Below are 13,464 nucleotides of genomic sequence, written 5' to 3' on the forward strand. Positions count from 1 at the left end.
ATGTTCAATCATGTTTATCTTACTTACCCTGCAAACAATATTTTTAATAAACTCTAATTATACACCCCAACATACAGTGCATCAATGCGCATGGTCTTCATGTTTTTTGGGCTTCACAGTTTTAGAATGAAACCCAATTTCTCTCTCATCTCCTATGTCTCATAAATAAATGAAATACTCTAATTTCTTTATTTTTTGTAGAGTTAATTGTAATTTAGTAGTTTCTACTTTAGAGTAATTGCTTCTAATTTGGACCTTTAAATTTAAAATGTTACAATTTTGACTTTTAAATTTTAATTTCTTGCATTTTGACCCAATCAGATATTTTGGCAAATAGAAATTTACGTAATGTTGGTGTGGGATGAAAAAGGAGCACTTAATCACCATGAGTTAAAAAATTCACCTAGATGAAAATACAAGAAATTAAAAATTTCTGAGTCTATACCATATTTTAATTCAACTTGAAAGTTTAAAATGCAACTAAACTAGAGGTACTAAAATGTAATTAATATTTTCTTAAATCTAAAGTTAGTAATGCAAGTATAGAATATAATATATACGACGTTTATTTTCTTTTTTTCCCGTTCACGAGACAAAAATAAAATAAAATTCGTTTGGCTATGTAATTTATTTTTTGTTTTTAAAACATTATTTTCAAAATATAGAATAAAAATAATTTTATATTATTTTATGAAAATAATGAACGTTTGGCCAATTGTATTTGAAAAATAATTTTTAAAAATTAAAAACATATTTTTAGAGGCGATGCACATGGTTTTGAGTTGTTGTGTGGGGTAAATTATTATTCTTATTTTTCTCTGTCAATGATCAAGTGTCAGATGCAGTGATCTAATATATTTTTAATTTTTTTGAAAACTATAAAAAATATTTTTTTATTGTTTTATGATTTTTATTTTCTTTTTAATTTGTTCTCTGAAAATAATTTTTGAAAACTGATGATTAAAAAACACATTTTTATTTTAAGAACAATTTTCTGTTTTCAAAAACGAAAAACAGTTATTAAAACAAATGGTGATACAGGCCTTTAGTTTTTCATAGTTTATTTTATATATATATATATATATATTTTTTTTTTTTTAATTTTTGGGGAATCCTTGTACGCATGCTATCCTCTCTCTGTCTATGTGTGTCTCTCTCTCTAGGACTACAAATGAAAGTTGACGTTATGAGTCCATGAGGAGCACGCCCAATGATTATGTCGCATTTCAAAGTTCTCATTGCTTAAAAGGGAATTTCATGCTTGACTTCAACTCAAGTAAACAACATATTGCTGCTGAGGTCAATATTCAACCAAAAAGGCCCCATTTTTTTAATTTTATATTTAGACTATCTTCTTGTCCGTTAATCCCCATTAATCATTATTGCAGTCTCATAGTTTGGTCTGATTTGGGTATTTAAACCCCCCACCTTATTTTCCAAATGCACTTGATCACATGGTCAAGTCTCCATACGCATTATTCCTCTTCTTCGTTGTCAGTCAATACCATCCGAGAAGCTGATCAGGCGAGGGGGGTTCAACGATGGTTAACTGTCTCAATTTTCGTATTCTATTGTTCTGCACATATATATATATATATATATATATTGAGCAATCTCTGACTCTGGGTGTCGAATGTGACGGTGGGAGTTCCATTAAAAACGAACCGTATCTCTAGCGCTTCTGTCCCGCCATTTATCTTCTTTCCCAGGTACTCCAGGACGGCAGGTAAAATGACACATTATATTTGAGCATTTAAATTCTTGCAACAGAAATGCATGTTTTTTTAAACTGTTATGTTTTTGTTGTGTCATATTCATATAGATACATATATGTTATATATTTATATATACACACACAAGAATAGAAAGGCAGTTGCCCTTTTTTGAAACCTTAACTATCAACTGCGCATACATTTCTAATATCGGAAAGTTTCTTATAACCTTCTTTGTGCTCTGTAATAAATTTAGACTGCTGTGTTCTAACTTTTTTCTTCTCTTTCTTTCTTTTTTTTTTTCTTTTTTTTTTTTTTTTTTTTTCTTCTTTTTGTGGGGGAAAAAATTTTGTGGTATTGAATTATAAATAAGTTGTTTTTTTCTCTTCTCTATGTAACACATGCAAACATAGATTGGTACAAATACATATGCACATAAAGTATATCTGCAAGCAGGAAAATATGGATTATGGATTTGGGTACGCGTGCAGCACAACTAAGAGTACTAACAAATTAAGCTAATTTTCTCACTTTTTTTTTTTTTTTTTCCCTATTGCAATTGGTCATGAATTTGGCCTTATTGCAATGACTCACAAAATGTTGCAAAAGTACAGTCCAAATGTTTCTATAGCTCATCAAGAATATTTGGTTATGAAAGAGCTATCAGTAAAATCCCACAACACACTACCACACCTTCTGATCTACATTTGAGTTCCATGCAAACAGTTTTTCTTCTTTTATTTTTTATACTTTTAATAATTAATTTGCAGGAGATATTAGCTAGACGCTTAAATTTATTTTTGACATTTTTCAATAAAAGACATGGATATTCATGGTTCTGACCTTTTTTTTATTATTATTTTAAACTATAGTTTGTCAAAGCTGGCAATAACACAACCTTACTCTCACCGCATAAAATTTTTTTGCTGCAATTCTACCCTGTTAAAGTAGATATATATTTAACTTTTTTGTTTTTCTATCTTTTAGTCCTGTTATGCATGTGGCAGCTCACTCACTCTCGTTCTCATATAACTATTTGACTTAGAAACTCACCTTATAATAAATCTTATACAAACGAAATCAGTATGCTAAGAGTCATCTTAATTTCCAGTATAAAGTCTTTAATTGTGACTTCTGAAAAATAGTGGAGTCACCATATCTATATGGAGATTTAGTTGTAGGACAACCATAAAAAAAACAAACAAAAACTGCATCTTCTACTTACAAATTCTCACTCACAATTGCTAGATATAAATATATATTTCCGACTCAAACATTCATTTGTTTGAAAACTTAATCTGAAGAGGCATTGCAGAAAATTAAGAAAAAACAAAAATGGAAACTTCATATAGTGTATATATATAGATATATATGAATATTGCAGGACCAATGACAACGATAATTAACAAAATTGTATCATAATCTAATTTCAAAGACTTGCCAAGTAATATATGAGCGCACATTCAATCAGATTCAATTTTGAAAATTAATATCCGAGTCAGAAAAAAAAAAAAAAAAAAAAAAAAAAAAGAACACTCTCATGATGAATAATATTCCATTACAAATACAGAATACAAATATATAACTTTGTTATATATAATGCTAAACTTCATGTAGAAACATACACATATTGATCATGTCTATATGGACAAAGGAGGGTTACAATAATAAGCCTTTTCGGATAAAACTTTCGGTGCAATAAGGCAAAAATATACACTCCACAATAGTTTGACCAGCTGGGCCATATATATATATATATATATATATAGTCCCACCTAGCATTACCATTTTTATTTTGTATCATAGACATATATCTAACCAGTCACAAAAAAGGTGAACTGCTAAAACCAATACGTACGTAAGTCGTCGTAGGTCGGTCTCGTTCCATTTTTTTATTATGTACAGCAGCCCTGCATGATCGATCATAACTTTCTTAACCTTCCCTTTAAACTGTACCTCCTATGATTAGTATATGTATAAAACTAATTACTGTATGATATGTTTTTTTCTTTTCTTTTTTCTTTTTCCCTTTTCACTTCCAAAGATCGATTTGGCAACTGGTTGAGGTCGAGTTTGATGCGTATTCCTGTCCCATTTCTGGCCTTTTGGACTCATTGGCAAGCAGATTCATTTGTTCAGCCACATGAAAGACCGTTGATGATGAATTTAAGGAATAGTTGTTTTCCTTTGGAGCATCTTGATCATGGCTAAGCTGTGAAGCAACAAATTTATCCAAGACTCGCCAATCCGTGACTTGATCAACAGCTTGCTCGTTGTAAATCGAATTCATGTTTTGTTGAAGTTGCTCTTCTTGTGTCAATGTGGAAGACTGCATGGTACTTCCATTGTTGTTGTTGTTGTTGTTCCTATCGAAGCCGTACGACGGAACTACTACCGAGTTACAAGTTACACTGCCTGCTGATTGAGGAACTTTGGGACTTTCTAATTGGGGGAGCTGAAGGAAAGGATCAGGAGGCATATTGAATTGCAATTCCAGCTCTTGTTTACAGGCATAGTGATGGTGGTATGATGTGTAAGGGTGTGAAATTCGCCTCGGGGATTCGAGTTCCCCTGGCATGAATGAGACTTGATCATCGTACCAACATGGAGACTCATAATCACCCATTTTTCTCACCGTTGTCATCCTCTTCTTGAACACCCTACAGACAACCCATCCTTCTTCCTGGTATGATTATAAATGGTATAGTTGTTTAGAAACCATAGCTTTACTTACAGATATAGAAAGCATAATTGCTGAAGCAATTAAACAAAAAAAGTAGAAACTACACCTAAATTGAAGTGGCAGGAAGATGTTACATTCGAAAATCAAATAATGGCTAAGAGAAGTATCCATATTAATTTTCCCCTTTTTTTTTTTTTCTCTTGTTGGGAAATATTACCCAATTACCAAGACTACCTAAATTATTTTCACCCTATCTATGTGCTATATATAAATCCAAATCTTTTGTCTCATATTTTTATTTGATTGGTGATAGAATCTTATAATTTTTTTTTTAATAAGAAGTTAATAAAATGTAAAAATAAACCATGCAGTATCATTTTTTAAATAAGATAAGATTTTATCATTGGTTGGGTAGAAAAAATATAACAGAAAATCTATATCCTTCGTGTATATATATATATGGATACATACACTACAAATTACAAAAATAAGATAAATAGCTAGATATATAGGTATTTCATAGAAAATATATTCATTTGTTGAAAAAATTGTGGAAGGAAAAGATAGATACTTGCCTGAGGAGTTCCATTTTCATTGGTTTCCAGTCTATATTCATGCATAATCCAGTCTGATTTTTGTCCATTTGGCGCTCTACCCTTATAAAACACCAGAGTCTTTCTCATGCCAATCAGGCTATGCCTAGAGTAAATAGCCTTATCTCGTCCAGTAGCTTTCCAAAATCCTGCCTTTGTTGCCCTATTTGTTCGAGTTCCAGTAGGATACTTCTTATCTTTGTGGCTAAAAAAGTACCATTCATTCTGCTCTTCAGTTCCTATTTTGCACAGTTCTGCTCAAACAATGATGATATAAATACGTATACGAAACCGAAATTTACTTTAATTTGTCATATTATACATATATATATATATATATAATTCTTAGAAAACTGAGGATTTACAAACCTTGAAGATCCCATGGTTCAATTTTATAAAGATCTACATCTTTGATGACATCCAGATCAATCCTTTTCGAAGCTATTTTTTTCCGGAGATAATAATCTACAAGTTCTTCATCCGTGGGATGGAATCTAAAACCTGGAGGAACATGTGTAAAGGTATTCATGTTCTCCAGGATGGATCAAAACCTGCGGTTCCGTACCAAACATTATAAGCAACGTCATTCTAATATTTAATGCTATAATATTGACAAAACATAATTTGCATGTTACTTAACCTAACAACATGTTAAAATTAATTGTGAAACCCTATTACTGATGTGAGAAAACCAAACAGTGTCATATTGCATATAATTAAACAAAACCTTTGGAAACTGTAAATGCAATGTTACATACAAGGAAAAACCTTAAAAAAAATATATTAACCTTTCTATGTTTTATTTTTGCAATTTATGATAGAACATAATTAAATTGCATCTTATCAGCCTCGAAGAAACCCAGCTACACAAAGATAAAGAAATAGTGAAACAATTTGCTGATGATAAAAACTAAAAGATCAATTATCATTTGCATCATGTCATTAGCATTTGGTTAAATTATGCCAGAATTTTGTATAAATTACTGAAACAACAAAATTATAACGTTTAAACAATAATTTTTAACACATTTTATGCTCACGGATTAGTCAAAAATGGTTTTATGAAAAGGAAACATACTTTTTAGAAAGAACAAAAGAATCATATTCAGTGGCAAGTGACTATGATATATATCAAATGTAAAATATTTTCATAAATTATATATATTATGACAAATAATTGTAAGAAGTATACCAGCAAGGAAAACATGGATGTATGCACTTGTTTGAATTAATGCCATACAATGATTATTGCAAACTAATCATGAAATAAGAGCAGACTTTACTCTCAAGTAACCAAAGGAAAAACTTTGGATTACTACAAATATTACTGATGATGAAAATCAACAAACATAGATGAATGCAAGTTATCATAAACGGGAACGACTTTTAATCTATATAATTGTTTGTTAAGCTTGAAACATAATAGTTCCTATCTTATTATCTTAATACATTTAATTGTATTATTATTTTAATACATTTAATTATATACGCAACAAAATAAAAATCTTTGTTGAAGCACTCTATGGAATTTGCAAACATCAAATTGTAAATGATATATAAGAAAAGAACCTACAAGCAATTCTAGAATTGGCAAACATAATTCACAATCCAAAATATATATGATGCAAGTGAGCCTATAAGCTTACATTATTGAAATTGAATTTAGTTTTTTCTTTAAATCATGCATGGTGAAGTCTGAATTTATCCCAAACTCACTCAACGTATGACTCTTTAATATTGAAGAATTGCTGTAAAACTTTTAATCATATGTATAATGTTAAAAGGCGATTGTAAATTAATCAAAGTTAAAAGCGAAATGAAAAATTCTAAAATCACAAGTAGAGAATTAAAACACCTCAGATAAGGCATTCACTTATTATTACTTGATGTTTATAAGATCATTAAGACTAATACTAAAGGTGCTTTATCTATTAGCTATAGAAAATTAAAATAAGCAAGTGTATATTTTATATATGGACATTAATCGTACCAAAAAAAAAAAAAATAGGTGTATATATATATAGTACTTTACAGGATTCCTTAATATATATTGAACAATTAGTAAAAATTTAATTGTACAACAATAATCAAGAACATTATTAATAAATGATAATGCATGTTTAATGACCTAAATAAAAAATTAAAAAAAATTAAAAAATTAAAAAGAGTGAGAATTGCATGTGAGAAACTTTTAAATAGTTTTGCTTTTTTTCTTATGCTGGATGTTTAAAACTTGAAGCAAACAAACTCATTATGTTTATCAGCACTATCAGATGTGCTAGAAAATATGAATTTAGATCATGATTGTACGAAGTCAACTAGATCCAAGGATATTATTCATTTATTTTTTTTACTTTTTATTTTTTAAAAAAAAATCTCAAAATTTTGGAAAAGAAAAGCATCCGGCATGTATTTAAACATATAATTATATACGTGATTTGTATGAAATGAACTACAAAAATTAAAGAAGAATCTTTTCAACTTGGTATCCAAAATATAGATATGTCAAAAAAAATATCAGTAAAAGATAAACTAAAAAAATATTAATGCTAACAACATACGATATCCTCAGATATTGGCTTTAAACTCAACATTTATCTGAATCAATGAAAAGCATTGATCAATGCAAACATTGAAACTAGCACATCAAGATCTTTCCAATCCTATTATATAGTCTTAATATATATATATATATATATGTTTTATATAACTTCCAAAACTATATAGTGCTTTATGATCTCCTTTGGACTGAATGATCTTAATATTCAGTGCAAAGAATATATTAATGAAAGTATTTCCACTTGAAAGACATTGATCACACAAGTCAGACGGATCAAATTAAGAAAGTTTAACCATCCCCCCAATTAAAAAAATAAAAAATAAAAATAAAAAAATAAAAAAATAAAAAGATGGAGAATAAGAAGATGATGGCACACAACCTTGATCTATAAATTCGCTGTATAGTTGCAACCTATCGCAGCTAAAAAGTCTTCCCACAGATCTGGTCGAAACGGAAGCTGTTAATCCACCAATCAGTTTATACTATACAGAAAACACACTCTTATAAGCTTAGCTTTCGTCACTCTTTTTTGACTTTTTTTCCTTTCTTTTCTATAAGCGCACTAATTAGTAAGCAGACAAAAAAGAAACAAACAAACAAGAAAAAAAAAATATAAAAATATAAAAGAAAGCAAAAGAAAAAGTGATCCTCGGGAATTGAACTGAAACTCCTTCACAACCCCAAAACTATTCTATGTCTAGTACTTTTCGAGGAAGAGAAAGAGATTAGAGATTCAGATCCCGAGGAAATGAAGAGAGAAAGTAGTGAAGGAGAAAAAGAAAAAAAGAAAAAAAACCAAACAAAGGAAAAGGAAAAAGGGTTTGAAGAATGGGAAAACAGAGAAGAGAAAGAGTTAAATAGCAAGCGAAACAAAATGAAAACAAACACACACATGCCCTAATAATCCATCTTTCTCATTGTTTTTTTTTTTTTTTTTTCCCTCTCTCTCTCTCTCTATCTTGTAAGTGGAAGCTTGATTGCTGCAAAAGCTTTCGTAAAAAAAGGGAGGCGCTAAGATGGCTCGAAGAAAGTGAATGAAAGAGAGAGAGAGTTTCTTTGGAGAAAGAAGGAAAAAGCTTCAGAAGCTACTCACCAGCAACTGATGGAGACCAAGAAAAATAAGAAGAATGTTGCCGGAAGAGAGAAAGGTGGTGAAGAAAAAGATCCGACGGTCAGGATGAGGTTGGGTTCTTATAGAAAGAATTTGACACGACAAAGAAAGAATGTTAAAAGAAATAAAATTTTAATTTGATATTAATCTTTTTTTTTTTTATAATCTAATAGTATATATGTATGATGATGATGATGATGATGGTGATTTGTAATCAATGGTGGATATTTTTTTTTTTTTGGTGGTGACCCCTCCTTCACTCCTTGCTCAGCTCGACAATCTTCTTTCTTTCTCTTTTTTTCTACTTCTTTAATCTTTTACGAGGTTCTTTCTAGTTGAATCTGCACCGCGTGATGTACACGTACACGCTATATATACTTTTACCAATATATCTGAAGTCTAAGCCTTAATATTATGGATTATAAATTACCACATGAACTATTTCGAGAGGTTTCTATTTTCTTTTTTCATATTAGATAATATTATATAATTATAAGATACATGGTGTTATCACAACTTTCAATTAATAACAAAAAACCAAAAAATTACACTTTTTAATTTAAGGTTTATAAGTCAAATATATATATATATATATACATATTAAGGTCCTTAACCTTTTATAATTTTCTCTTTTGATATAAATTGTTGGATTTTCTTACCTTATTTTTATTTTGGGAAGCAGGACTATAGTAGCTAAACTTTTATACATACACCAAAATAGAGAACATTATTCTGTCTGATAATTTAGTCATGCAACTCTTTTGTAAGCTTTTTTAATTAGTGAAAAACTCCATGAAAACCACCAATTATAATCTCTAACAGCAATATATATAGTAGTGGAGCTGAAATCATTAAATAAGTATAAAATTACAACAAAAAAAATAATTGAATAGTTAGAAACATAAAAGTTGACTACTATTAATATTAAAACGTAATAATTACAAAATCCAAAAAATGCGTAATGAGACTATAAGAAAAAAAATTAAGTTGGTCTCCATAGGGCTGTATATATGTTTTCGAATTTGATTAAATTTCCATGAATGTTTTGGATTTGTTTAAATTCCATTAATGTATTATGAACCTTAAATATTTAAGAATCACATTAGTTGAGATTTTAGAAATATTTTCATTTTGAATAAAAGATTTTAGAAATTTATGCATATGGTTGTTTGGTAATGAAATTTATGCAAATGGTCGACTGCGTATTTCTGATTTATATATTGATGTCTCGTTAGATTAATATGTTGTTGAAAGTGGACCGACCAAGAAACAATGCTAGCTAGACAAATGGTCCTAAAAGTGTCCAATATGATTTCCCGTTACAATCTTATACTTCTTCCCAAAAAAAAAAAAAAAAAAAAAAAAAAAAAAAAAAAAAAAAAAAACTTATACTTCTTATAAAACATTAAATACAATGTACAAAAATTGACCTCCCATTTGATTTCCTTAATAACAAATCAACCCCCTCAAACCTATAGACAAGCGCGTGCCGGAAAATGCCCTAACCTTTAGCTACCTCCGAGCCAGGGTCACATAAAACAGCAAAGGAAAACATTTTTTTTTTCTTTAAAAAAATTAATAATTCTTCTTTTGGTAATATGAAAAAAAAAATTAATAATTCTGGTGCCCGAAAAGTGCAAATAATTTAATACACCCGATTCTTTTTAAGGTTATAGACAATGTTAATATTATCCTTAGACTTCACCAGCAAATAATGCACGCGGGCTCTGGTTGGTTGGTCCGCAATGAAATTTACAATTTTTAATATTATTTTAATATGTTTCCCTAAGCTTTCAGGAGCTGGACCCCACAAACCGACCCATAGACTATACGACAGAGACACCTCTCCAAATACATGGATTCATTATAATCTTTTTTTTTTTTTTTTCTTTTTTGTATTATATTAAATTCTTTGGCTTGGAAGCCGAGAGAACCACAAGCCGCTAAGCCAGCTGCTCCAAGCCGAGCCCAGAGACTCAAGCGTGTGTGTGTTTCTGTGCCCCTGGTGGTGGAGTGTGGGGCCCAGATGGACGGAATGATAGTTCGGGGGGAGTGAGTACGTGGCGGCTGATGGTCCGGCGTGGGCTAGCCCACGATGATTAATCTCACAATATTTGCAGGCCGGTCTGTGCAAGGTGGGGCCCACACCGTTATCCCGTTCTGGACCCACAGGGCCCACAGACCGGCCCATTCTGGTTCTTTTTTGCCAGAGAAGCTTAGCCTTGCCCTGATGACATGTGTCCCCATCTGGTTGGTGCTTGGAAGTTCCGATAAGTCAAGCCAGCCCCACCACATCGCTTTTCCGGTGTCTCGCCCCGGTTCGTCGCCATGGGTTAGGGCCTTTAGGGTAAAGGTTATGAAACAAAGGTGAACAAAGTGAGATTTGTTATTTTTTATTTTAATTTTTTATGTTCAGCTAAAACAAGTAAAGAAGTGAAGCAAAAGTCTCAGACGCGATCCAAGTGTCATCCTGGACATGCTTTGCTTACGTGGAATTTTTTAGTATGAAAAAGTTTATTAAGATCCATAATGGAGTATGTATGTATATATATATATATGTGATTCATAAGAAGCTATAATTCCAAAAAATATAAATTACTGTGAGAGGGAAAATGTATATTTCCCACCAGATTTCTATGATTTTAACTTGAATTATAAGCACTATGGGTTATCGGTTGGAGGCTTTTGATAACAATAACCAAACTCAAATTTACTATAATTATTGGTGTAATTACCCACATATAGAAGTATATATGTGAAACCAAAATCGATATTTAGAAAATAGGACAACTTTTGAACACATATTTCATCTATTCGTATGGTCTTATAATCCTATCACTTGGAACTTTTCAGAATAATGGTCATTGTGTATGTATGTATGCGCTATTGTTATTAATTTTCATTTAATAAAATAAAGGAAACTCCAAAGTTAACTAATATTGGTCAAAATATTATATCCCAAAAAATGTGAAAGGGAGCTCATTAATGACAATTAATGAAGACAAAACAAGGAAAACAAAATTAAAAAAGTCTTTAATTTCTTTTTGTTGGGATATACATCAATGATCATAAAAGTTTGAGAAGGTATTCGGAAAAGTTAATCAGGGCAAGTGGTGAGCCGAAACGCAACCAATCGTGGGGTCCTTGTTAATCATTGTTGAAATAGACCCATTATTGTTTCGGTTCCCCACGTTTAACCAAGGTATGGGCAACTTCTCAAAAAGGTCCTATTAAATTTGGGAAAAAGTGGTTCTCTTCCTGCCCTCTCTAATGCCAATGAGGTGTTTATTCTTTTTAATTAATATATTTATTTTTTATTTTTTGAACATTATTTAATATATTCTAATGCCGTTCTTTAAATCTATAAGAACTTTTTTGGAAAAAGAAAAAAACCGAAAAATAAAAAAAAGTTTAAAATTTACTACATCCATTTAATGGGTGCTTTTTGTATATTTTTTTAAAATAAATCGTATATTAAGTATTAAAGAGTAAAATCTACTAAACAAGTCTAATGTCAATCTTATAATTTTTATCAATTCTTTACTTACTTTCTTTCACGATTAATTTTTTACTTTTACTCATTAATTTACCCTTCATTTCAAATAAATAAATAAATAAAGACTAAGGTCTTGACGGGCGAGAATAGATAGTAAAGTCGAATAAAGGATACATCACAAGTTGTGGAAAATATGTATATAATATTCAAATAAAAAAGCGAATTTAATTATCTATACCTAAAGTAAAAACAATGTGTGATAACAAAAAGCATTTTGGAGACACTATTTTACTATTCTACTTTATTTTGTGACGCGGTTCAGGAAATAGGATTTATGTTTGGTCCAAGTATTTTCCCCCATAGTAATTCATTAAAAAAAAAAAAAAAGGAAATTGGGAGTTTATGTTTGGTCTAAGTATTTTCCCCCATTGTAATTCATGAATAATAATGATAATGATAATGATAATAATAATAATAATAATAATAATACGGTTAGCTCCCAGAAAAAGTATTGAGTAAAGGTTCGGCAATACCCATACGCTTTGGACGCAACAAAATCTTTGATTATATGTTCATATAAATATATATATATATATATATGTATATATTATATATATAGATAAATCCAAGGAAGATGACTGTTTACCATTCTGCGTCCAAAAGGATAATATATATGAGAGGAAATTTTCATTAGTGTCTTCTCTTATTTATTTATTTAATATATTTAAATAATTATTATATATATAGAATGTAATATTCTATTGGGAATATATTATTAATATAAAATGAAAATATATTAATGTATTAATTATTAAAAATAAATAATAATTTTTAGCATTTGCTATGTTATTAAATATCCAGTATAAGGTGAGAATGTTAATAATATATATATCAAATACTTAGGATGTTTTTTTTTGTTTTTTTTAACCATTGGATTGTATGAAAAGTTGAGATTTAAAATTTCTTTTTTAGGGTTTAATTTTTCTAAATAATATTTTAGTATATTACGAAACCCATATATAATTATTTTTCTAATTTTAAATCTCAATTTTTGATATAATTTAAGAGTTAATAAAGAATATCAAATGTTAAAACTATGAGATCGTACTAATATGAGCCTAACACTATATATATATATATATATTTATGTATGTATTTATATTCATTACCTTACTGGTAACCATGCAATTAGCCCCACCCCCAAGGAAAATATACTAAAAATAATACAAACCCTCTAGCAAGATCTAACACATATGGTGTTTATGTCAAAATTTCTTCAACCAAATATTATTGACTTTTATATTGAAAT

General features: G+C 29.7%; 1 protein-coding gene across 2 annotated transcripts; it reads right to left on the bottom strand.

Moving 5' to 3' along the window:
* Nucleotides 1-3,233: 3,233 nt before the first annotated feature.
* Nucleotides 3,234-8,916, bottom strand: LOC107405051 (NAC domain-containing protein 7). Of its 2 annotated transcripts, XM_048463686.2 has the most exons (4): nt 7,928-8,916; nt 5,358-5,539; nt 4,971-5,242; nt 3,235-4,395 (listed from the first exon to the last, which is right to left on the bottom strand). In XM_048463686.2, exons 2-4 carry the CDS (start codon nt 5,515-5,517, stop codon nt 3,745-3,747), a joined length of 1,083 nt encoding a protein of 360 aa, XP_048319643.1. In that variant the 5' UTR covers nt 5,518-5,539; nt 7,928-8,916; the 3' UTR covers nt 3,235-3,744. The 2 variants fall into 2 exon arrangements, with proteins under 2 accessions (XP_060674091.1, XP_048319643.1); XM_060818108.1 differs by lacking the exon at nt 7,928-8,916 and having other exon boundaries at nt 3,234-4,395; nt 5,358-5,532.
* Nucleotides 8,917-13,464: the final 4,548 nt, after the last annotated feature.

This window comes from Ziziphus jujuba, chromosome 6 (genome assembly GCF_031755915.1).
Source record: "Ziziphus jujuba cultivar Dongzao chromosome 6, ASM3175591v1".
NCBI lineage: Eukaryota > Viridiplantae > Streptophyta > Magnoliopsida > Rosales > Rhamnaceae > Ziziphus > Ziziphus jujuba.